We start from the raw sequence: 26,579 nt of genomic DNA, 5'->3' as shown, positions 1-26,579 counted from the left end.
TTCCTGACCTGCATACGGGTTTTTCAAGAGGCAGGTCAGGTGGTCTAGTATTCCCTTCTCTTTCAGAATTTTCCACAGTTTATTGTGATCCACATGGTCAAAAACTTTGGCATAGTTAATAGAGCAGAAATAGATGTTTTTCTGGAACTCTCTTGCTTTTTCGATGATCCATCGGATGTTGGCAATTTGATCTCTGGTTCCTCTGCCTTTTCTAAAACCAGCTTGAACATTTGGAAGTTCATGGTTCACGTATTGCTGAAGCCTGGCTTGGAGAATTTTGAGCATTACTTTACTAGTGTGTGAGATGAGTGCAATTGTGCGGTAGTTTGAGTATTCTTTGGCATTGCCTTTCTTTGGGATTAGAATGAAAACTGACCTTTTCCAGTCCTGTGGCCACTGCCGAGTTTTCCATATTTGCTGGCATATTGAGTGCAGCACTTTCACAACATCATCTTTCAGGATTTGAAATAGCTCAACTGGAATTCCATCACCTCCACTAGCTTTGTTCATAGTGATGCTTCTTAAGGCCCACTTGACTTCAATGGAATATTACTCAACCATGAAAAGGAATGAAATAGTGCCATTTGCAGAGAGGCAGGGAGAGATTTGACACAGACAGGAGAAAGCACTTTGACCATCATAACAGAAATACCTTGGTCACAAGCCAAGGAATGCCTGCAGCCACCAAAAGCTGGAAGAGGCAAGAAATGAATTCTCTACAAGAGGGAGCTTGGCCTTTCTGGCACCTTGATTTTGTTGCTCAGTTCAGTCACTCGGTCATGTCTGACTCTTTGCGACCCCATCAACTGCACATGCCAGGCTTCACTGTCCATCACCAACTCCTGGAGCTTGCTCAAACTCAAAGTCAGTGATGCCATCCAACCATCTCATCCTGTGTCATCCCCTTCTCCTGCCTTCAGTCTTGCCAAGCATCAGGGTCTTTTCCAAAGCATCAGGGTCTTTTCCAGTGAGTCAATTCTTCACATCAGATGGCCAAAGTGTTGGAGCTTCAGCTTCAGCATCAGTCCTTCCAATGAATATTCAGGACTGATTTCCTTTAGGATGGACAGATTTCATCCTAAAGGAAATCAGGTGATCTGGTATTCCCATCCGTTGAAGAATTTTCCACAGTGTGTCATGATCCACACAGTCAAAGGCTTTGCCAGAGACGATAAAGCAGAAATAGATTTTTTTCTGGAACTCTTTTGCTTTTTCTGTAATCCAATGGATGTTGGCAATTTGATCTCTGATTCCTCTGCCTTTTCTAAATCCTGCTTGAACATCTGGAAGTTCATGGTTCACAAACTTCAAACAGGTTTGAAGCCTGGCCTGGAGAATTTTGAGTATTACTTTGCTAGCATGTAGGATGAGTGCAGTTGTACCTTGAACATTCTTTGGTGTTGCCTTTTTGAGTTTGGGATGAAAACAAAGATTTCAGAATTCTTGGCCTGCTGAACTATGAGAAAATAAGGTTCTGTTGTCCTAAGCCAGCACGTTTATGGTACAGCAGCTATAGAAAACAAATACAGACTTTGGTATCAGGAAGGTGGTACTGGTTTGGTACTGCTGTAATAAATACCTAAAAATGTGAAATAGGCTATGAAATTAGATAATGGGCAGCTCCTGGAAAAATTGTGAGGTACATAATAGACTGTTGAATTTTGAGGCATGTATGCAGACTGTCAGTAGAACTATGGACATGAAGTACCTGCTGGTAAAAATTCAGAAGAAAGTAGAAAGCATGGTCAGAGAAAGCGATATCATCTTGGAAAATACATAAATGGTCATTAATGGAGTGTCATTAGAAATGTGAGTGTTAAAGGTACTGCTGGCAAAGTCTCAGAAGGAAATGAGAAACATTATTGGAAATTGGAGGAAAGGGAATCTTGGCAATATAGTGGCAGAAAACTTAGCTGAATTGTGTTCTACTATTATGTGGAAAGCAGAATTTGTAAGTGATGAATTTGGGTATTTAGCTAAGGAGTGTTCTAAGCAAAGTGTTGCAGGTTTGGTCTAGTTTCTTCTCGTTGCTTATAGAAACTTGGCAACTGAACAACAACCTGGAAAAATGTGAAGGAAAAGAGATTGAGGGAAGGCACCATTAATTCCAAAGAAACTAGATTTAGAAGATTCTCAGCCTACCCAGATTTCAAAAGTTGCTAAAAATTAGGCAATTTGCTATTGGGAGTATGCTCGAGAGAGAGGGCTAAGAGTGTGGCTGAACAGCCTTTGCTGGTGCTGAAGAGATTGGGTGTGTGATTCATGGATCCTCTCTGTCACCTCAACAGTCCCCAAGGAAGGAGGTGAGATACACAGGAAAGAATCTGTGGCGGACCCTCTCATCTAAAGGCATAAATGCCCATAACATACACTGGAGACTCGCAAGGTTTTTGAAAATGTTCTTGTTATTTAGTTGCTAAGTCATCTCCGACTCTTTGCGACCCCATGGACTGTAGCCCACCAGGCTCCTCTGTCCATGGAATTTCCCAGGCAAGAATATTAGAGAGGATTGCCATTTCCATCTCCAGAGGATCTTCCTGACGGAAGGATCAAGCCCATGTCTCCAGCACTGGCAGGCAGATTCTTTACTGCTGAACCACCAGGGAAGCCCCTACATACTGTCAGCTTGGCCTGAAGGGGTCAAGTTTGTGGTAATTTGTTACAATAGCCATAGAAAACTAGAAGCTAGCATTTTAAAAAATACTGTGCCAACGCTTTGCCTGCTTCATATGTATTGTCTCATTTAACTTAACAGACTATTGACTAGGGGATTGTTGAAAAACTAACACCTATGGCATTAATACATCTCTGGTCATTAACATGATAACATTAAGACTGTAATGTAGCTCTTTTGGTGTCTCTACTTTTATTATAGATTTTATTTTTTATTTGACAATCAGGAACTCATTATTTTCTCAGTGTTTAATAAACATTAATTTCATATTGTTGTTATCTCCATTTTATAGTTCACTTATCCTCCCTCTTTATCTCACGGAGGGCCACCAGACCCTTTTACTTTTTCTAATCGGTGAGTATTTTTTGTGGCCCATAATGTATTCGAGGTGAATGTAATTCTGTGATGCTTTTTGTAATCTAGGTTTATATACAGAATTCTTCAGGGATCCCTCTTTCCATCTCCAATTCTGAGGGCAAAACACTTGGACAGACTGCCTGCAGAGGAGAGGATTGAAGCTCTCAAGAAGTGGAGAGGGACTGGGCAGATGGATCAGTTGACGTCTAAGTATGCTGACCACTCAGCTGTTGAGTCAGAGAGAATACCCATTTATGACCCGTCTGCTGTCTTTGCAGTGATGTCAGCAACTGCTTGTGCTGTTGAGAAAGGAAACTTACTTGTATGTGAAACTGCTTTAGACTCAGACTTCTCTGAAACTAAGGCCTCGGGGATGGCTGGACCCTCAAAGGATTAAAAAAAGCAGGATATCCTCCTTGGAGATGCCAGTATTCCATCAAGTTTGGGAAAACAACTTTGAAGAGGCTCCTTTGCCAAAGCAGCATAACTTGATTTTTCCTTAAGGGACAAGAACGTTTTACTGGACTTGGAAAAGCCGATGTGATGACCTTTACTGTATGTTTGTGGATCCATGTGTAACGGACATTAGAATTTGACCTGGACAGAGTTTAGAGAAGTGAAATATTTAATTCAGAATCAAATGCTTTCATGAAACTTTTTGGATTTTGTGAAAGCATTTTAGTTGTTCTAGAAATGCAGATATTTTCAAGAGGATTCATTTGGGACATATATTTATTTGACTTTGCTCATTTCAGTGTTCTCCTGAGATGGAGTCTTCCTGAAAAGAGGGCAGCGGGGATGCCAGGGGTCCATAGAGATGCATTCCTCTCTCGGCTTCTAGTCAGAAGAAGACTGCCTCTGTACACATGCTGTCAGTGAAGCGATGGAGGCCATAGGTAAGGAGAATGGAATCAGTTGAGTCTAGGCCCCTTTGGCAATTTCCTATATTCTAAAACTGACAGTAGCCTGATCAAAATGAGACAATCAAAACAGTCTTCAGGAGACCATTTGAGGGTTATCGTCTTTACAATACCCTATAACTTTTCTGGTATGCAAATACTTTGAAGCTCTTTTCAACTTCTCAAAATGAGATATTATAAACTGACACTGATACAGGTGATTCTCAGGAGAATTCTATGAGGTTCTTAGATTTGCTTTTAATTACATTTAGGACAAGAAAGTCTATGTCAAGTCCATTGCTATTGCAAATCATGTATGCTGGCTTATTGGAACAAGGAAACTAGTTTCTACCATAACTGCCAGGTATTACTATAAGATCATGTATTCTTGTCAAGTTCTCTTAAAATTCTGTATCCATTCATCTGAAAATTGTCAGCCAACCCAGAACTTCCTTTATGAAATCTCCATGCTAATGTTCTGGATCTGTATCAAGCTCTTCTTAATGACTGTTCAGCTGTTGTTCTCAGGGCTTAATTTTCTACCTGTTGCCTATTGTTCTGGTATGATATTTTTTGTAGTCTTCTAATATTGCAAATGGTCTTTTATACAGACTGATTTCTAGAATATCCAAAATCCCATATGGCTAATGGAGGTAGCTATCTGCTTTATGATTTTTTAAAAATAAACTTTTTAATAAATAACATATATTAAAAGCTGTCATAACTCTGATACTCATCAAATCCAATAGTAATTGGTACCAGAACTGAGAAGGAAAATCCCAAAGCAATACCTTTAAAGAATATTGTTTGACATATCCTTTTATGGAAAAGTCAGTGATGTCATATCATCTATTATCTTCATAGCAACTAGCATTTATTCCTTGAGATCATCTTCTGATAAATAAAAATTTGGAGATATAGTCACTTAAAAAAGATTAGAATCTAAGGAATGAATCCAAAAGACTAAAAAAGATCAGTCTCTCTGATGTAAATTATCTGTATGTAACAGTTCATATTATGGGTCTACAACTTCTTGTCTACAATTCAGCAATCCCAGGAACTCTGAAAACTGAAAAAGTTTTCATAAATTAAGCACAAATACAATGTCTTAAACAGATACAAGACTATTTAATATAGTTATTCATATATTTTGCCACAAAATATTAATAATTTTATTACTGTGCTACTAAACATTTTAATATTATGCTTTTTAAATTTCGTAAAATTCTGGATTCTGAGACACATCTGGTCCTCAGGCAGAGATTTGGGGTCTTTATAAAGCCTTTAAAGATTCTCATTTCCAAGTGAATAACTCTTATGCAAAGTTTCCTAAGCTGATGTTCCAGCATTTTCGGTAGGTATTCAGCATATTTTACCAAATTTGGGGGAGCCCAATTTGCTCCTAGTAGCCAAGAAAAATTAGCAATATATATTTGTGATATAATTTTTACCCCAAAAGATTTATAAAGGAATTGGATTAGATTCCCAAAATGTGTTCTAGAAGACAAAAGTCCTTATCCCCTTACCAGGGCTAAGGTTTTCCTTGGACACTCAATGGGTGATAAGAGATTATCAGCAAACTCTTTCAGACTAATCAAAGAGTAGTGGCATGTAAAAGAGCATGTTCCCAGGGGAGTGAGATATAAGACAAGTAAATTTTGATGGGTGGGAAACTGAGTGCCAGCTATAATAGTGGGAAGCGTTTCGTGGGGCTTGCCCCACGTTTTACATCCATTAAAAAAATTATACTTTTATTTGTACTAAGGGTTATTTAAAGTTGACAATATATACATTTCACTGAACATAAGTTGAGCATAAGTTGTTCCATTATATGACAAAACTGATGTATGTTCTTAAGCTTTCATACGGTTGTGACCATAATTGAGTTGCTGGATTTTACATTCTCGATAGGTTTATACAAACTACAGAACAAGAGATGAATTACATGGAAAGTGTCAAGACAGCTTTGCTAATGTCACCTATGCACACACATAGAAAAGAGTACAAAATGACATGTATAAAACTGCAGGTAGTCTCTGGGGGTGCTGGGGCAACCCAGGCTGTGGAGGAAATCCTTTGTTGTTGTTTAGGTGCTCATTCGTGTCCAACTCTTTGAGACCCCATGGACTGTAGCCCACCAAGCTCCTCTGTCCATGGGATTTCCCAAGCAAGAATACTGGAGTGTGTTGCCATTTCGTTCTTCAGAGGATCTTCCCGACCCAGGGATTGAACCTGTGTCTCCTGCATTGGCAGGAAGATTCTTTACTGCTGAGCCACCAGGAAAGCCCATAAATTAAATTAGGTACATGTGAAGATTTGTGTTTTGAAGGTTTTTAGTGGGAAAAAAAATAACCACCAATTACTTTATAAATCAATGTGCATCATGACATAGTACTTAAAAGCACCTTTAATTTTGTTTTAATTATCAGTGGGAAGAAATGGCAACACCAGCTATTAAATATCTTTTAAGAAAAATTACAAAATGTTTTTCTTCATGCAAAAAGTTTTACTGTGCTTGGAAATACATCTCTGTGACCTTATTGGTATGGATGAACAGAGAAAAACTGGAAAATAGGTGTGGGGTGCAATTTAATTTCCTTAAAAAATTGCATCTCTCCAGTCTAAAGCAAGTCCTCCTTTAGCAAAGTTTAACCTCAACTTCATTGTCACAAAGACAGAAAGAAATTTTTCCCACAAATAGTTTCCAAGTTGTCAAAATCTCAGTTGGCTAACTGATACAGCGTGAACAAACCCCAACTCTGGGAAGGGTCTATGGAGACTTTTCTATGCAATTACAGCCTGGATTTAAATCCCAAATGGGCAGTCTTTTCATATCAAGTGCTAATATTGATGTGAAAAGAACTTTGTGGTCAATGAGATTTGCTCTTTCAGCTACCTAAATGGATGCTCTGTCTTTCATAAATTCTCAGAATTATGCAAACTTTAGAATAATAATGAATAACTTAAGCATGTAAATTATCTTGGCTTTTCATAAATCAAAAGCAACACTCTGATGTTGTTATTGAAATTTGCCACTATGCTCTTGGGCTGGAGAAATTTTCATTTTGTTGGCAAAGATTCATTAGCCTGGATCTCAATGTCTTTTTGTGACTGGACAAGAGGGAAATTTTTCTAACCTGTTACCCTGGTGCCTACGCTCTTCTCTTTCCCAAGTTGACCATTTCACTTTACAGTTGAGGTTAGGCTTGCCTGGCAAAAGAACAAACTCTGTTTTGCTTTGGTTTTTAAAAGACTTTCATTCAACTTGAACTAAGAGAAAAACAGAACCGAAAAAAAAAAAAAACTGCATAAAATTCGACTGAGACAAACATGAGCATTTGCAGTGCACTGTGGAGCATCCCTGTCTATGAAAAGTGCTTCTGTACAGCTCTCTACAGGACGTCCTCCACCGTTGAAAAGGCCATTTTCTTTGAATGTTGTGGCAAAAGTCGCTGATCATCTTTGGAATTAGTTTAGGAGAAAGGTATGGATGTATATTTGTCTTTCAATCCATTTGACAAAGTATGTCACGTTGCTATAAACTCCAGGCCCAAGGACTTTGGAAAAGCAGACAGAGCCCCATGAAGTTAAGCCAAATAATGTCCACTGTCCTCCCGGCTTCTCACAAACCAGAGGCCCACCACTGTCACCCTGTAATGAAGAGCAGTGGATGTTAGTCACTGGTATTTCAGAGCCCTCATGTGTCCATGCTATCCTAAGGGTAAAATAAAGCCAAATCCAGCTTAACCAATGTCCTGAAAAATTTCAACAAAGGTCTCACTGTCAGTGTGTGAAGGGAACACTCTTTCCCCTATATAAACAGAACTTCCAAATGAACATTTTAAACCTTGATCTTTTAAAGAATAGAGGTGGCTTGGGAAAGGACTATATTCTTTTTTTTCCTGTAAAATCAGAGGACATTTTGTCATTTCTTACACTTTGATCAAAATATATCAAACTTTTTTGTTTTAATTTAAGCATATCAGGACTGAGTCCCTAACTGATCTCATTCTTTTAATTTTGATCCAGTTTATAAATGTAGAACATATTCAAGGATAGTTTTCTCACAAAAAATAGTGCTAGAAAAGTCTAAAAATAAGTCATTACTTTTAGGATTCTTGCTGTGTGAATGACTGTATTAAGTAAAACACACTCAGGGTAAGAAAAACTACTTATTGTATTTAATAGAAAAGAATTAGCATGCTTAAATAGAAAATAACTCATAAGAATTACAGTAAAACTTATTATAATGCATACATAGAGATTTCATTTGCATAGAGACTTTCATTCTTGATATTTAAGTTTAGGTATTACAGTTAAGTTTTTTCAGTTTTCTTTGTCCACATATAATTGATACTATGACTTTAAAAATGTAAATATTTGCTACATCTGAAAAGATGAGAACATGAGAGATGTGTTCTGCATGGCCTCAAAAGAGAAGGATAGATACTCTAGAAAATAAGTATGTGGACTCATGACAGATATTTACAAAATACTTCTTGCTTTGCAAGAATTTCAAACTTGGAAGTGTATCTATGGTCCTACCACTTGGTAATGTTGAGAAATAAAAATTGTGTTTATTGATGCTCTCCTAAACACTTTCCCTGTGTTAGTTTATTTAATCCTCATGAAATAACTACAGGTTAATAATTATTATAGCAATAATTATTATTTACATGTTACTACTTATATAAATATTTAAATATATAATAATAATTGTTATATCTAATTTATCTCTCCCTGCTTTGGTAACTATAAGTTTGTTTTCTATGTCTGTGAATCTGTTTCTGTTGTATATATAGATTCATTTGTATTATTTTTTCAGTTCAGTTCAGTTGCTCAGTCATGTCCGACCCTTTGCAACCCCCATGGACTACAGCACACCAGGCTTCCCTATCCATCACCAACTCCCGGAGCCTACTCAAACTCATGTTCATCAAGTCAGTGATGCCATCCAACCATCTCATCCTCTGTCGTCCCATTCTCCTCCTGCCTTCAATCTTTCCCAGCATCAGGGACTTTTCCAGTGAGTCAGTTCTTCTCATCAGGTGCCACTAGTTTGTTTTTGCTTCTGTTTCTTTTGCTTTGGGAGGCTGATCTAAGAAAGTAATTGCTACAATTTATATCAAAGAATGTTTTGCCTATGTAACTTTCTAGGAGTTTTATGGCATGTCTTACATTTAGGTCTTTAAACTGTTTTGAGTTAATTTTTGTATAATTATAGTAATTATGTATAATTTTTGTTGTAATTTCATTGATTTACAAGTAGCTGTCCAGCTTTCCCAACACCACATTGAAGAGACTGTCTTTTCTGCATTGTATTCTTGCCTCATAGATTGACCATAAATGTGTGGGTTTATTTTTGGCCTCTATCCTGTTTCACTGATCCATATGTCTGTTACCATGCTATTTTGTTTATTATAGCTTTGTAGTATAGTCTGGAATGAGTATGTCTCCAAGTTTTGTTCTTTTTTTCTCAGAGTTGCTTTGGCAATTCTGGATCCTCAGTGATTCCACATAAATTTTAGAATTATTTGTTCTAGTTCTGTAAAAAAAAAAAAAATGTCACGGGTATTTTGACAGTTCAGTTCAGTCACGTCTGACTTTTTGTGACCCCCATGGACTGCAGCATGCCAGGCCTCCCTGTCCATCACCAACTCCCAGAGTTTACTCAAACTCAGGTCCATTGAGTCGGTGATGTCATCCAACCATCTCATCCTCTGTCATCCACTTCTCCCACCTTCAATCTTTCCCAAATGAGTCAGTTCTTCACTGCTCAGGATTTTTTTTAACAGGGATTGCATTAAATCTGTAGATTGCTTTGGGTAGTATGCCCATTTTTACAATACTAATTCTTCCAATCCTAGAGCATTGGATATGTTTCCATTTCTTTGAATCATCTTCAGTTTTCTTTACAATGTTTTAGTGTTCAGTACATAGGGGTTTTCACCTCCTTGGTTAAGTTTATTCTTAGGTATTTTTTAACGTAATTTTAAAAATGATTTTTTTTTCAATTTTTTTCTTTCTGATATTCCATTTAGTGTAAAGAAATGCAATAGCTTTCTGTATATGAATCTTGTATTCTGTTACCTTGCTGAATTCACTTATTAGTTCTAATATTTTTTGTATGGAGACTTTAGGATTGTCTGTATAGAGTATCATATCATCTTCAAATAATGACAGTTTTCTTTCCCTCCAAGGTTTTCAGTTTTTCACTATTGAGTATTATGCTGGCTGTAAGTTTGTCACAAATGGCTTTTATTATGTTGAGATATATTCCCTCTATACCCACTTTGTGGTGTGAATGTTAGCAAATTGAAGAATAAAAACCATATTATCATCTCAATAAATGTAGAAAAAGCTTTGGACAAAACTCTGTACCTATTTTTAAAAAGTGGGCATAGAGGGAACATAACTCAGCATAATAGAGGCATATATGGGCTTCCGTGGCAGCTTAGCAGGTAAAGAATCTGCCTGCAATGCAGGAGACCCTGGTTCAATTCTTGGATCAGGAAGTTCCCCCGGAGAAGGGATAGGCTACCCACTCCAGTATTCTTGGGCTTCCCTGGTGCCTCAGTTGGTAAAGAATCTACCTGCAATGTGGGAGACCTGGGTTCGATACCTGGGTTGGGAAGATTCCCCTGGAGGAAGACATGGCAACCCACTCCAGTATTCTCGCTGGGAGAATCCCATGGACAGAGGAGCCTGGAAGGCTACAGTCTATGGGGTCACAAAGAATCAGACACAACTGAGCACAGCCCAGCATGTGACAAACCCACAGCTAAACATCATACTCAATGGTGAAAAGCTGAAAGCATTTCCTCTAAAATTAGGTACAAGACAAAGATGTCTTCTCTTGCCACTTCTACTCAACATAGTTGTTTTGAGAGTCCCAGCAACAGCAATCAGAGAAGAAAAAGAATTAATAGTAATCCAAATTAGGAAAAGTAAAATTGTCACTGTTTGCAGATGACATGATAACTATATGTAGAAAATCCTAAAGATGCTACAAGAAAACTATTAGAACTGATCAATGAATTTGGTACAGTTGCAGGATAAAAAATTAATACACAGAAATATGTTGGATTTCTAGACACTAACAATGTAAGATCAGAAAGAGAAATTAAGGAAACAATCCCATTTACTGTTTCATCAGAAAAATAAAATACCTTGGAATAAATTTACCTAAGGAGACAAAAGACCTCTACTCATAAAACTATAAGATACTGATGCAACAAATTGAAGAACACACAAACAAATGTAAAGATATACCTACCATGTTCATGGATTAGAAGAATCCATATTGTCCAAATGACTGTATTACCCAAGGCAATCTACAGATTCAATGCAATCCCTATCAAATTATTATGTCATTTTTTGCAGATCTAGAACAAAAAAGTCTTATAACTTGTATGGAAACACAAAAGATCCCAAATAACCAAAGCAATCTTGAGGAAGAAAAACAAGCTGAGAAATCAGGCTCTGTTACTTCAGAATATATTGTAAAGCTACAGTAATCAAAGCAGTATGGTACTGGCCCAAAGACAGTCTTATAGATCAATGGAACAGGATAGAAAGCCTAGAAATAAATCCACACAACTATGGTCAATTAATATGACAAAGAAATCAAGAATATACAATGGAGAAAAGACAGTCTTTTCTTCAATAAGTGGTGCTAGGAAAATTGGGGCTGCTGCTGCTGCTAAGTCGCTTCAGTCGTGTCTGACTCTGTGTGACCCCATAGATGGCAGCCCGCCAGGCTCCGCCGTCCCTGGGATTCTCCAGGCAAGAATACTGGAGTGGGTTGCCATTTCCTTCTCCAGTGCATGAAAGGGAAAAGTGAAAGTGAAGTCGCTCAGTCATGTTCGACTCTTAGCGACCCCATGGACTGTAGCCTACCAAGGCTCCTCCATCTATGGGATTTTCCAGGCAAGAGTACTGGAGTGGGGTGCCATTGCCTTCTCCGGAAAATTGGGGAGGTACAAGTAAAAGAATGAAATTAAAATACTCCCTAACACTATGCACAAAAATAAAATGAATTAAAGACCTAAATGTAAGACTCTATATTACAAAACTCTTAGAGGAAAACATAGGCAGAACACTCTTTGATGTAAACCACAGCAATATCGTTTTCAATCCACCTCCTATAGTAATGAAGATAAAAACAATAACCAAACGAGATTTAATTAAATTTAAAAGCTTTTTGCACAGCAAAGGAAACCACCAAAACAAAAAGACAACCTACAAAATGGGAGAAAATATTTGCAAACAATGCAACTGACAAGGGATTAATCTCCAAAATATACAAACAGTTCATGGAGCTCAATATCAAAAAAATCAAACAACCCAATCAAGAATGGGCAGAAGAGAAACATTTCTCTAAAGACATATAATTGACCAAAAAGAACATGAAAAGATGCTCAACATTGCTAATTATTAGAGAAATGCAAATCAAAACTACACTGTAGTATCAACTCAGACTAGTCAGAAGAGCCATCATCCAAGTCTACAAACAATAATTGCTGAAGAGGGTGTGGAGAAAAGGTAACCCTTCCTATACTGTAGGTGGGAATGTAAATTGGTACAATCACTATGGAGAATAGTACAGAAGTTCCTTAAAAAAACTAAAAATAGAGTTACCATATGATCCAGCAACTCCTAGACATATATCTGGGAAAAAAACACAATTCAAAAAGATAGATGCACCCCAATATTCATTGCAGCACTATTTACAATAGCCAAGACATGGAAGCAACCTAACTGCCCATAGACAGATGGGTGGGTAAAGAAAATATACGACATATATACGATGAAATATTATTCAGCCATTAAAAAGAATGAAATGAAGCCATTTGCAGCATCATGGATGGACCTGGAGATTACCACACTAATTGAATTATGTCAGAGAAAGACAAATATCACATCACTTATATTTGGAATCTAAAAAGATGATATAAATGAACTTACTTACAAAACAGAAATAGATCCACAGGCTTAGAAAACAAACATAGTTATCAAAGGGGGAAGGTGGGGAGGGGGACAAATTAGGCGTTTGGGATTAACATATACACACTGCTGCTGCTGCTGCTGCTGCTGCTGCTGCTGCTGCTAAGTCGCTTCAGTCATGTCCGACTCTGTGCGACCCCATAGACGGCAGCCCACCAGGCTCCCCCGTCCCTGGGATTCTCCAGGCAAGAGTACTGGAGTGGGGTGCCATTGCCTTCTCCAATATACACACTACAATGTAGAAAACAGATCACTAACAATGACCTACTGTATAGCACAGGGAATTCTACTCAATGTTATATAATAGCATACATGGGAAAAGAATCTGATCAAGAATGAATGTAACTGAACCACTTTCCTGTACACCTGAAACTAATAAACAATATAGTAACTCACCTATACCCCAATATAAAATAAAAAATAATTATGTATGTACGTATTGCCATTTTAAACCTTACTCCAGTTGTTTTTATAGTTCTTCTTTGAGTTCTTCTTTTTGTTTTTCCTTTTGTGGTTTGATGATTTTCTTTTGAAGTATGCTTGGGTTCCTTTCTTTTTGGTTTTTGTGAAACTATTGTATGTGTTTGATTTGTGATTACTATGGAGTTCAAATATGTTGACCAATTACTATAGCTACTTGCTTTAAATTTATTATAGTCACTTTTACAAAAATTTTGATTGCTTTTTAATCTCTGTACTGGCATATTTAAGTGATCTTCAATCCTTTTACATATTTGCTTCTCCTCCTATGATTTTTTCCTTTCCAATAGATTGTTGCTTCTTTTCTACTTAGAGAAGACCCTTTAATGTTTCTTTTAAGGTTGGTTTAATATTGCTCAATTCTTTTAGTTTTTGCTTGTCTGAGAAATTCTTTATCTCTTTCTATTCTAAATGATAATCTTCCTGGGTAGAGTATCCTAGGTTGAAAATTTTCTCTTTCAGGTCTTTGAATATATCATGCCACTTCCTAGAAGTGGTGACCTTCATATTCATAACTTACCAATGCCATAAACCTAACTAATGAGAAGCCCTGGTGGCTCAGTGTTAAAGAATCTGCCTGCCTAGGCAGGAGACATGGGTTCAAACCCTAGGTCAGGAAGAGCCCTGGAGGAGGAAATGGCAACCCACTCCATATTCTTGCCTGGAAACACCCATGGACAGAGGAACCTGGTGGGCTACAGTCCATGCAGTTGCAAAGAGTCAGACACGACTGAGCACACAAGCCTAGCCAATAAGCACAGGCCTTTCAAGGGGCTGACTAAATTGTTCTGTCTGAAAGCCTGATTGATTTTTAAGCAAAATTTACTGGAAACATTTTGATTAGACATATTCCAGTTTTTTCATCTCCTCTTATATAAAAGAATTAAGATACTGATTTATGCTGTGCTACACAACTTAATGACTAAACCACCACCACCACTTAAATTTATGCTAGTTATTAAAATAGGATATGTTTACAGCATCCCTACATTTCCAGATCAGAAACTTAGCCACATAATTATTTAGAATCTATTTTTTGGAGGATTCTGTGCTAATGTCTACACAAGTAAGGAGCTATTTTTACCCTAAAGGGGCCAAAAGTCCACTTGGATAATGAGAAAAACTTTACATGAAAGCAAAATCTAAGGGCTATAAATAAAGGAGTCTTCAAAAGAATGAGTGATTGCTTCCAGCTGGAGGAGAACGTAGGATCCCCTTAAGAGTAGATTTTGAGCTAAGCTTAGTGAGACAGGTGGACATGTTAGCTGGAAAACAACAAGTGAAGCAGCAGCAATTCAAAATGAAAGAAGGATACAGATAAAGGCACAATTTGGTCCTCTTTTCCTCTTCATAATATTGGGCTTCAGGCCAAAGTTTGTTTGGTTTTAATATTGAGTCCCATGATTTCTAGACCTTAACAGAGGACCATGGCCTCCAATGTGTCCTATTGATGCAGTTAAGGAAGATAATGAGAGATTCTGATGAATAATTTTGCTCTAGACTTAGTAAAAATGTAGCCTTTTTGTCTCTCTTATTTTCTACCTGGAGTTGTGTTAGCATCTGGTATGTGTTTAAGATGCCCACAGTGTGGAACTGCCACCACTAAAGAAGTTGACAGGACCCAATTCTTATTAGATATTACTATATGAGCATGACTACACCCATGTCTATGTTGGGCCTTAATTTCTCTTTCAAGAATCAACCTTCCATCCCCTCCCTTTAGCAGTTACCATTTCCTTATACAGTTGAGGTTAGGCCTGCCTGGCAAAAGAACAAACTCTGTTTTGCTTTGGTTTTTAAAAGACTTTCATTCAACTTGAAGTAAGAGAAGAATAGAATTGAGAAAAAAAAGCTGCGTAAAATTAGACTAAGACAAACATGAACATTTGCAGTGCACTGTGGAGCATCCCTGTCTATGAAAAGTGCCATAGAGAGCTGTCCCGAGGCACTAGTTTTTGGTGAACCTCCAGGTCATGTTGGCAACACAGAGAAATGTGTTCACATTAATCCTTGCTTCTAGGATTGTTAGTGGCCAAGCACTTGAATTCTGAAGCCAGACTGCCTACATTCATAACTTCATTCTACCACTTAGTCCTGGGTGATATGGGGTAAATTACTTAACCTCTATGGTCCCTTGTTTTCCACAAGTGATGATTGTGAGAATTATGTGAGTTATTAAAAAGTATTTAGAAGAGATATTGGAAATATCTGATAACAAGTTATTTTCAAAAAAAAAACTTTCCCAAAGAGCCACACATGAATAATAATAAGCTTATATGGACCCACTGAACCTACTGCAGAATTGAATCTCTGGTAAGCACAGAGCAACTTACCATGCACGAGTCAACTGTGCCAGACTCATAGCCAGCACAGATCATCCGGTTGGTGATGGTCTTCATGTCAAAATAGGACTGACACTGTTCCAGAGAAATAATGCGTACTTCTCCCTCTTGCAGCTTAAAAGGCACTGGATTTTTTTTTCAAAAAGGAAGAAATAAAACATGAGGGTAAAATGACTCAAAAATTAGGCTAGTCATATAGGAAATCATTACATTTTTATATCAAGAAAACCATATTCTTAAGAATGTTATTTCAAAGACAAAGCTCGTTTAGAATCAAAATTTTCCAGTTGGAAGTGCTGATACCAGTCATTCCATTAGTCAAACTCCTTCATTTTGTTAATGAGAAAATGGAAGCATAGACTGGTTAAGTAACCTGGCTCATGGTTTCCCTTTCATTTTTTACAAATGGGTTTTCTAATTTATTTTTTGTGTTTGGGTTGCACCACACAGCATACAGGACGGATCCCCCACCGGATATGGAACCCAGGCCTCTGCAGTGTAAACGCTGAATCCTAACCACTAGCCCCACCAGGAAACTGCCTCCCTCTCTTATTACATGTGGCAACATAAACAACAGGTATTACAATTAAAATAATCAAGCCAGAGCTCTGCCCCAGATGGGAGGCTGCCAGCTCTGTGACAGCTCAGCATGTGAGTCCATTCTGCTAAAGTTCAGATCATCTGTTCAGAGTAAGAGGAGAATGGTTGCCCCATCCTTGGTTTAAACAGTTTATCTCACCACGTGCTACAGTAGCCATCATTAGATCAGAACCTTTAATCCTAGAAGATGTGTCAGAGAGATGTCCAAAGGGAAAAGGGTCCCTTAGTGCCAGCAGAGAGAATGTGTGAATTCCAGCTTGCCTGAAAGTTCTTGCCTGGGAAATCCCATGGACAGAGGGGCCCAGCAGGCTACAGTCTATAGAGTTACAAAGAGTCAAACACGACTTAGTGACTAAACAACAACAAAAGGTGGATAACAGGACATCGATATGTATCATCATCCCTGAGAGCTACAGTACTACACTGACATAGTTGGCATGGCCAGTGCTTACTATTAAAGAAATATCAATTAAATTCTTATTCTAAACTTTTAATAGGTCAAGCAAAGTAAGAGTCCTTTACAGGCAGCTGAGAGTCAGCAGTACAAATTTCTAAATTTCTGTATGTTCTCAATGGTGAAAAACTGAGAGTATTTCCTCTAAGATCAGGAACAAGACAAAGATGTCCACTTTCGCCACTGTTATTCACCAAAGTTTTGAAAGTCCTAGCCATGGCGATCAGAGAAGACAAAAGGAATCCACATTGGAAAAGAAGAAAAAACTCTCACTGTTTGCAAGTGACATGATATTATACATAGAAAATCCTAAAGATGCTACCAGAAAACTACTAGAGCTAATCAATTAATTTGGTAAAGGTGCAGGATACAAAATTAATACACATAAATCTCTTGCCTTCCTATACACAAACAACAAAAGATCAGAAACAGAAATCAGGGAAACAATCACATTTACCATCTCATCAAAAAGAATAAAATACCTAGGAATAAACCTACCTAAGGAGACAAAAGATATGTACTCAGAAAACTACAAGACACTAATGAAAGAAATCAAAGATAACACAAATAGATGGAGAGATACACTATACACTTCTTGGATTGGAAGAATCAATCTTGTCAAAATGACTATCCTACCCAAAGCAATCTAGATTCAATACGATCCCTATCAAGGCAGGGATGACTGATCTTTCATGTCAGCTCCAAGCATCTGTAGGGGCTCCCTGGAGAAATGAGGTATAGAGAGGGACTTCTGAGGTTGCATTTGGGTTTGCAGAGTGACCTTTTTAAGTGCATGATGAAGTATTGACTTTACAATTTGCATGCAAGGGGGAGTGACACATATGCTATTTGTGACTCTCTGTTCTAAGTGAAAATGGGAAATGATTACCAAAGGTTAGGAAATAACCTAGTGTTTTCCAGTTAAAAGCTGAAAGGTAAGTGCTCCCAAGAATCCTGACTTACTTTTGTTGCCCATGTGTCCCCAGCCTGTGATATAACAGTAAGTATCAGGTTCTAAGGACTGATGCGGGCTGGGTAAGCAGACGGGTCGGACGTAGCTTGTTTCATTGATGTCTTGGCTTAGCTCCACTATGCTGATGTCGTAGTCCACCACTGCTCGACTGTAGCGAGGATGCAGGATGATGGTTTTCACAAGGCGCATCTGCATGAACGTTGATGGGTGGTCTAGGTTATTGATGCCAAACACCACTTTCCAAACGGCAGCATTCTCTCTCCTAAAATAATGATTCAAGAGCTATTGGCGTCTTAAACTCAGATTTATCTCTTAAAATTTATATACGATTTTTAAATATCTTATTTTTTGTAAATAATGGCTCTTTCCACTCCCATCTCCCATGTATTCATATAAAAAGCATTTATATAACCCTTGAGCAATTGGTAAATACCATATTGTTGTAGAAAGCAAAGCTTGGGCTTCCTTGATGGCGCTGCTCTGGAAAATAACACTTGTTCACTTTGAAAGGGAGACAGTAGTTACTTGAGTGGGAAAGATGATGAAAAGATGTGAAGAAGAGACAAGAGAAAAATAAAAAGAGAAAAATAAAAATAGAATGAAAATCAGAGGTTAAGTGATCCCTCCAAGAAGGAGCCAGTGCTTCAGAGAAATGCCAAGTTCTCAAGGAAGGCTTCTGAAAATTTCAAGCTAGCAACTTAAAAAAAAGGTCACCCACAACTTATAATGGGTAGTCTCAGACTTCACTGTTTTTGAACACTTGAAAGCAATAGTCCATATAATTCCACCTTAAAACACTTTCCCACTTGACTTCGAGGACTCCCCGCGCTTCAGAACTTCCTCCTGTCTCTGGGCCCCTTCCTCTCTGTTGCGTCCTCCTCCTGTGCTCTCAATGTCTTCACTGAAGTGCCCCAGAGCTCTGCCTTTAGTCTTCTCATTCTTCACTTACCTCTTTGAAGAGCTTACCTGGTCAGATGGCTTTAAATGCCACCCAAATGGCATTTGTAACTTTCAAATGTGTATCTCCAGCTCCATCCTCTGCTTTGAGCTATAGAATTCATTCTACAGTTATTTGCTATTTATAGCCACCCATTATGCAATATTGGATCATCTCTCTTACACCTAACACTGAATGCATCAGCAATTCCTCACTGCTCCACTTTCAAATATATCCTGAATCTTGTTTCCCCTTCTGCCACCGCTACAGTCCTAATCTAAGCTACTCACCTCTCCCAAATGGTGGCCCTTCTTTTTCTCTTAACCCCTATAACCCAGTCTCCTCACACAGAGTGACCTTTTTAAAAATAAAGTTATGTAAAATTTGTTTCCTGTTCATAATTCTTTTCAGATTCTTTTCCATTATAGGTCATTAAAAGATATTGAATATAGTTTCATGCGCTATACAGTAAGTCCTTATTATATAGTCAGTATTTTAAAATAACTGTAAATAGAATATAGCCTTTAAAAATTATGAATTGCTATGTTGTACACCTGAAATTTATATTGTACATCAATTATACCTCAGTAAAATCGATATTATTTGAATACATATAATACCCATATAGAGACAAATATATCTCTATAGATATATAGATATTGTGCTGGGGATTTCAATAATGAGCAAGAAAGACATGAGCCCTGCCTATACAAACTTTAGGATTGAGTGAAGATAAACAATAAAAGAAATAATTATAATAAAATGCAAAAAGTGCTATTGCATGAACATCACAGGATAATGTTACAAAATTGTTTTTCATTAAATAAAACCATCCGTTACAGAACATGTCATTCTTTCTCTTTTTTTCTTCCTTCCTTCCCTCGCTCCCTCTCCCTGTTCCATTTTTTAGTTTAGAGGAGTAAGCATATGACCATCTGAGAAATTCAACACTCACTCGAGACTCTATTGTTTAAGGCATCTGAAATAGAACAATTATTGATCTCAAATGTCTACCTATTTAATAGCTTCTTACCTCGATTCAAAGCTACTAAATTTTGGTTACAAAAAATATTCATCTATCTGCTTAAATCACAGGCAGTATGACAAATAGTTGAATGCTGCAAACTATTTGTAACAAAATGAAATAGAGTAAACTTTTCAGACTTAATTGCTATATCTGGGTTAATGTAATTCTAACAGTAAAACGTGTCAATAAAACTGCTAAATGTTATTAACTTATAGTCAGTAACGTCTTGTGACACATGCTACTGTCATTATGGCATTAATACCCACCAAAAGCCAAAAAAAAAAAACACAGGACATTCACATACCTCAATATTCAGTAAGGAAATTATTCTATTTCTTTTTTGTTATGAGTATAAGGGGAAAAATAAAGTCTCTATAAATGTTTTTCCCACGTCTGGGAAAAACCAGGGAAAACAATAACCTGTTGTTCAAAAGGGGTACATGAAGTGAGGGAGATGTGTAGAAATGCAATATTAGTATATTAAGTGTGTGCTAGAAAGAATGAGTCACTGCCATCTGGGTAGAAGCAAAAGAGGAAAGAGGACACAGGGCTACATGAAGGCCACACGAATCTAGTTTCAGTAAAAAGTACCCAGTAGAGAAACACAGGAACAAGCTATGTTCATGTGGTCCTTTTAGTAAAGAGTTAAATTGGGCTACAAAGATAAAAAACCAAGTAGAGCAGCTGAAAATCTTCAGCATCAAGGGGATTTTTTTCTCAGTGCTGTCAGACTTCAAAGCAACAGCAGGAAAAACTGGCCAATCCTTAAAGAAGTTTGTACAAAGATCCTCATGCTCTGAGAGTGAGGAATCAGGCAAACTGAAGCCAGGTGAAAAAATTGACAATAACAATAAAAAATTACTGAGGAAGGTGTTAAGAGACATTTTGCTTCTTTAATTCTCGCTGTAGATGGCATTTCATTACCAGAAATTCACATTTAATTTGCTTCATGTTTATACTCCCGTCTTAATGATGAATATACATTATAGATAATGTTGAGATAATATGATTTCAACTCCTAATTCTTCAGTGATCACTCTAGAGAGAATACACAACTACTTATATACTTTAGATACATTATGATGTCCAGGGGAGTTTATACAGAACTGAAGGCATAAGGTCTCTGGACACAATAACCAATTTCAGTTTGCAATTTGCCACACTCAACCCTAGCTTAAACATAAACTCACCACATTATCACTTAATTCAGCTGGCCAGGCTTAGAGATTTTCTTCTATCTTTGCCTTTTCTTAAGAGCACAGAATTTCCCCTTTTTTTCATCCTGAGTTTACTTTGAATAACTTATACTATTTATCCTTTTTCAGAAAATAAAAATAATATTTATAATTCATATTTGTGATAGAAATCACTCTGTTTTACAAGACTTACTCAGAAATAGCACAGCCAGATGGTGACTTGGAAGTATTAATAGTTTGAATAGTATCATTGCTGTTCTACAAATCTTAGGAGCCTCTTACTTTTAATATTGCACCTGCCTGTGGTAATTTTTTTAAAGAATTCTCTGCAACACACACAGTGAATAGACTTTAGAATAGAGTGACCACAAAGCAAATGGATAAAGGGGCTGAGTATAAGTCAATAATAGCGGGTGTCAGACCACAAGACTTGCCGTCTCCAGGGCCATCTGCCTCTCAGCTCCCACTCATGGCTGTTGTGTTGGAATCTCCAGTGAGACCTGACCTTCAAATTGCTTCAGGGGAGCCAAAGTTCTGGATTTTATGTAAAGCATACATAGTTTGAAGTGCTGACTGAAAGTTTTTGAATGCATCCAACAGGCAAAAGAGATCAGATCTAGATTCTTCTTTCAGTTTAAGATCTCTGTGGTTTCCAAGTATTTCTACATGTCAGTTAAATCATCTTCTCACCAGTTATGAGGTGTAAATAGGAATGCTTACTCCATTTCAGAGTAAACAGTGACTCAGAGCAGATGAGTGACTCATCTAAAGTCACAGAGATACTAAGTGATGGTAACAGACCAGAAAGCCTTTAAACCTCTAACACAACCTTTATACTAAGCTTCTCTGAAACAAAGAGGAGGGTTCACAGGCATCAGCACAGAAATCAGGTATTGGCCACAGAGGGGAAAGCATGCATGATGGGTGGAGGCTGGCTGGTGAGTGATAGGATGGCAGACATCAGGAAGATACCTTCTCTTTCCTGAATGTGTCCCCCAGATATGATGGAGATCTAGCCTTCAGTGATGCACTAAAAGAAGTGAACAATTCTATTATCCCAGGGTCCAAAAAAACCAAGAGAAGGGGATAGTCAGATACACATCCTAGACCCTGAGAATCAGATTTAAGAATGTTTTGGAAAAAAAGACAATGTGGCCAGAGATTCTTAAAGCAAGTACAGCTAAACAGAGATGGGAGAGTTTGAGTTCCAAATTCTGATTTACCGTCACAAATTATTGTAGTAAGAAAATGAATCGGCTAATAAAGTAAATGTGACAACATATGAATCTCAGAGCTTTGAAACTGGAAAGTTTGTCACAGAACAGTGGCACAAAATTGTAGCTACTGTCAAAAAGTCTTAGTCATAGAACCCCCTTCCACCGTCGCTGGGAATGTAAACTGGTACAGCCACTCCAGAGAGCAGTATGGAGGTACCTTAAAAAACTAAAACTAGAGCTACCATATGATCCTGCAGTCCCACTCCTGGGAATATATCTGGAGAAAATCATAATTTGAAAAGATACATATACCCCAATGTTCATTGACACAATCTTTGTAATAGCCAATACATGGAAGCAACCTAAATGTCCACTGACAGATGAATGGATAAAGGAATATGAATAATAGTCATAAAAAAGAATGAAGTAATATCATTTGCAGCAATATGGATGGACTGAGAGATCATCATACTAAATCAGACAGAAAGACAGATATCATATGATACTGCTTATATGTAGAATCTAAAAATAAAGTATACAAATGAATGCATAAACAAAACAGAAATAGACTCACAGACACAGAAAACAAACTTATGGTTACCAAAGGGGGGAATAAATTAGGAGTTTGGGATTAATATATACACACAACATATAAAATAGATAACCAACAAGGACATACTATTTAAGAAGAGAACTATACTCAGTATTTTGTAATAATCTTTAAGAGAAAAGAATCTGAAGAAGAATATGTATAACTGAATCACTTTGCTGTACATCTGAAACAAACAAAACATTGTAAATTAACTTATTTCAATAAATTTTGTTTGTGGCCATGCTGTGTGGCTTGTGGGATGTTAGTTCCCTGACCAGTGATTGAATCTGGGCCCCTGGTGGTGAAAGAATGGAGTCCTAACCACTGGACCACCAGGGAATTCCTTCAGTTCAGTTCCGTTCAGTTACTCAGTTGCGTCTGACTCCTTGGGATCCCATGGACTGCAGCACACCAGGCTTCCCTGTCCATCACCAATTCCCAGAGTTTACTCAAACTCATGTCCATTGGGTCAGTGATGCCATCCAACCATCTCATCCTCTGTCGTCCCCTTCTCCTCCCACCTTCAATCTTTCCCAACGTCAGGGTCTTTTCAAATGAGTCAGTTCTTCACATCAGGTGGCCAAAGTATTGGAGTTTCAGCTTCAGCATCAGTCCTTCCAATGAATATTCAGGACTGATTTCCTTTAGGGTTGACTGGTTTGATCTCCTTGCAGTCCAAGGGACTCTCAAGAGTCTTCTCCAACATCACAGTTCAAAAGCATCAATTCCTCGGTGCTCAGCTTTCTTTATAGTCCAACTCCCACATCCATACATGAGTACTGGAAAAACCATAGCCTTGACTAGATGGACCTTTGTTGTGAGGGGGCTACCACATGTCCAAGAGCAAAGGGAATTCCTTATACTTCAACAAATCAATCAATAGGAAAAAAAAAAAAACAGGAAAATTAAAATGGTTCTTAGCAAAATAATGTGTGGGAAGAGCAAGAAAAGAGGATTTCTATCTGGGTAAATAATCTACTATTAGTAGTAAACTAAAACAAAGCAAAACTATTTGAACTTTCCTTAACTTCTGATACCTTCATTCAAGGAGAATGATCTTCAGAGAACATCCCAGAAGATTCATCTTCAATGTGATAAAACTTTTAAGTGCTTAATACACTGAAGCGTGGAGTTGATGCCTGGTCTAAGAATATGGGAGGAGTCGGTAAAAGATCACTGACCTTCTGTAGATAAGGTAACATTTCTAGTTCCACCATAGACTGGGTGGCTTAAACAACAAACAGTTACATCTCATAGTTGTTGAGGTTCGAAGACAAAGATTAGGACGCTAGCAGGGTCAAGTTCTAGTGAAGACTCTCTTCCTTGCTTATAGATGGTGATCTTGATGTATCTTTACAAGGCACAGGGAGAGAGGGCCAACTTTCTTGCTCTTCTAAGGACACTTATGCCATCATGGGGTTTTACCCTCATGACCTAATCACCTCTCAGGGGCCCCAACTCCTAATACCACCCTCTTGGGGGTTAGATATTCAACATGGGGACACAAATGTGCCATCCATAACACACCTGGAGAACTAAAACATTCAGTATCCTAAAAAAGGAGATGCTGCAAAAAAAAGAGGGGGGGTGGGGGGGTAGGTCAGTGACATAAGAATTTTCATTGTTGTTTTAGAAGAAAAGTGAATAAAGTATTTCAAAAAGGATGTAGTCCTCAAATACTGGGGAGGGTTCCAGTAAGTTGGAAACTGAAAATTCATGATTGGATTTGACAAGATGGAAGTCACTGAAGACTTTGGTAAGTGCCATTTCAAGTGACCTTGATGACAGCGCAACCACAGTGACCTGAGGTGAATATAGGAAGCGTAAGAGTGGAGACAACGACTGCAGGAAACTCTTAGGAGCTTTACTGTGAATAATAGCTGAAATGTGGCAATAATTGAAGAGGGATGTGAAGTCAAGAGTAGGAGGTTTAAGCTGGAACACTGAGACATGTTTGCTGAAGGGAATGATCCAGCAAAAGGAAAGAAACTGATGAAAAACAGCAGTGATAATTTGAAAAACTGTCTTTGGAAAGATGAATGGGAATATGGTTATCTTTAAATAGGAGCAAGGACACATCCTCCACCATTACTCAAGAGAAAGGAGGGAACATGGCCACTGGCATAGATACCTTGTTGGGATTAGGGGTGCAACAAGGCCAAAGATATAATGATGTCTGTTTTCTCATAAAGAATGAGATGAGACCAGTGGAAGATGAAGGAAATTTGGGGAGAGAGGAGAAGATGTCAAATAGTTTAGAATGGAAAAGTGGCTTTAATGTGAGCATATATTGATGGGTAGCACATTGTTAGATGCACATTTGAGATTCATGATCATACATTTGACACAAGCTTAGTTAGCAGTCAGGTGTGTGATATTCTCCAGCGATGGCCAGCTGTTCAGCTACAGGTACAGAGTATGTGAATAGGTAGCTGCAAGACTAGAAGAAACAATAACTACAAAGGTTGAAGTGGGAGAACTCTTTAATGAGTTTCTGCAAGCCCCAGAAACTATAGGGATTGGCCCAAAGTTTAGGCCACCTGCTTGCCTACATCCTAGACCCAGACATTTGCCACCGGAGTGCGTAGAATGCAGAGAATGCCTCTTTAGGGACAGAGAAGTTGGGAGCATGGAATCGGGTCGAGGTCACCACAGTTCCTCACTCTCTGGTGATGCTGGAAAACAGCACCCCCAGGAGATGTATGGATCCCAAATGGAGAATTCCTGTTTTAGTGGACATTAGTACTTGATGGGAATGGATCAAATCTCTCAAGCTGACAGAATGGAAAGAACAGACTGTAAATGACTGGCATAGTTTATAAGTACCTAGAAGGTAAAGAAGTGACCATGAGGACACCATGTGGGCTCATCTTTTCCTGATTGTGTTAAAACACTGTTAGATCAGTACAGGTGGGTGAGCACAAGGGTTTTGTTCTGTGGGGAATGAGAAAGAGAGCTGTCCAGAAATAGGTGAAAACATTATTGAGTATCACTAAGAGTCCACTGGGTGCTGAAAGTCAGACATGACACTAAACTGCATCGTTGGGTAATCTCAGTTCTGAAGAGCATAGGATTGAAAATGTGCTATTCACCTTGACTGTTATTTAGAGGTCCATCTGATGCATATGGCAGAAAGATGTAGGGGTGAAGAAGTTGAAGGTCCTGATGGGAGGACTGAAGTAATGATCCCAGGGTACTAGGTTAGCTGGGGAAAGAAAGAAAAGAGATGAGGAAGAGGCAGATGAACTGAGATAATAGGAGACACACAAATAAGCAAATGCAAGTCTTGGAGTAAAGAGCTGGTGTGGTAGAAATCAAGACTTGGGTTACCTGGCAGGGTTAAGGGTTGTGATCATATAGCAAAAGGATAGTTTTTCATGCAGGTTTCCTGGAGAGGAATCAGACACTTATGAAAATTGTGAGTTGTGTGTCAGCCTAGGAAGTTCATCCTTTAGTCTTTTGGAGATGGAATAGGGAGGAAAATTGCTTGTTAAATTACCCCTGAAACTCAATGTCTTTCTTCCTTAGAACTGTGGAAGTTCAATTGTTATTAGGGCATCTGGGATTTCATCTAATCAACTTAGTACCTCATGTTTTTGATTTCCCTTTGGGATTTTTAAATACTTCTCCATGGAAGAGCAAGACAACCTTGCCTTTCTCCGCCCCCCCCCATGAATATAATTAAAAGAGACAGGCTTGCAAAGACCTACTGATGGGTCACACTGGGCCCTGCCAAAGTATGGGATCAGGATATGAAGCAAATCTCATTAATTATAGCAATCAATGATTCCTCCAGATAGTAAGGCTTACAATTAGTAGTTCTCA

The 26,579-nt window shown here is 38.1% G+C and overlaps 2 protein-coding genes across 8 annotated transcripts in view; one reads left to right on the top strand and one right to left on the bottom strand.

The window, feature by feature from the left end:
- The window catches only part of ATP10D (ATPase phospholipid transporting 10D (putative)), a 129,734-nt gene extending 122,419 nt beyond the window's left edge, over positions 1-7,315 (top strand). For 3 of the 5 annotated variants that reach the window (XM_081590589.1, XM_081590617.1, XM_081590602.1), the window contains one exon: positions 3,098-4,634. In XM_081590589.1, coding sequence (XP_081446715.1) covers positions 3,098-3,428 — 331 coding nt within the window. In that variant the 3' untranslated portion in view covers positions 3,429-4,634. Of the gene's footprint in view, positions 1-3,097; positions 4,635-7,182 lie in introns of those variants that run through there. The other 2 variants (XR_014082179.1, XR_014082178.1) reach the window with 2 other exon arrangements.
- Positions 7,168-26,579, bottom strand: part of CORIN (corin, serine peptidase) — a 285,216-nt gene continuing 265,804 nt past the window's right edge. For all 3 annotated transcript variants that reach the window (XM_081590643.1, XM_081590651.1, XM_081590633.1), the window contains 3 exons: positions 17,776-18,047; positions 15,750-15,883; positions 7,168-7,581 (listed from right to left, as the gene is read on the bottom strand). In XM_081590643.1, coding sequence (XP_081446769.1) covers positions 7,399-7,581; positions 15,750-15,883; positions 17,776-18,047 — 589 coding nt within the window. In that variant the 3' untranslated portion in view covers positions 7,168-7,398. The remainder of the gene's footprint in view (positions 7,582-15,749; positions 15,884-17,775; positions 18,048-26,579) is intronic.

Source organism: Giraffa tippelskirchi, chromosome 1 (assembly GCF_054371585.1).
Source record: "Giraffa tippelskirchi isolate mGirTip1 chromosome 1, T2T-mGirTip1v1.2.pri, whole genome shotgun sequence".
In the NCBI taxonomy this organism is placed as follows: Eukaryota; Metazoa; Chordata; class Mammalia; order Artiodactyla; family Giraffidae; genus Giraffa; species Giraffa tippelskirchi.
Note: the sequence above shows the minus strand (reverse complement) of the source record. Positions and strands in the feature narration are given on the sequence as shown.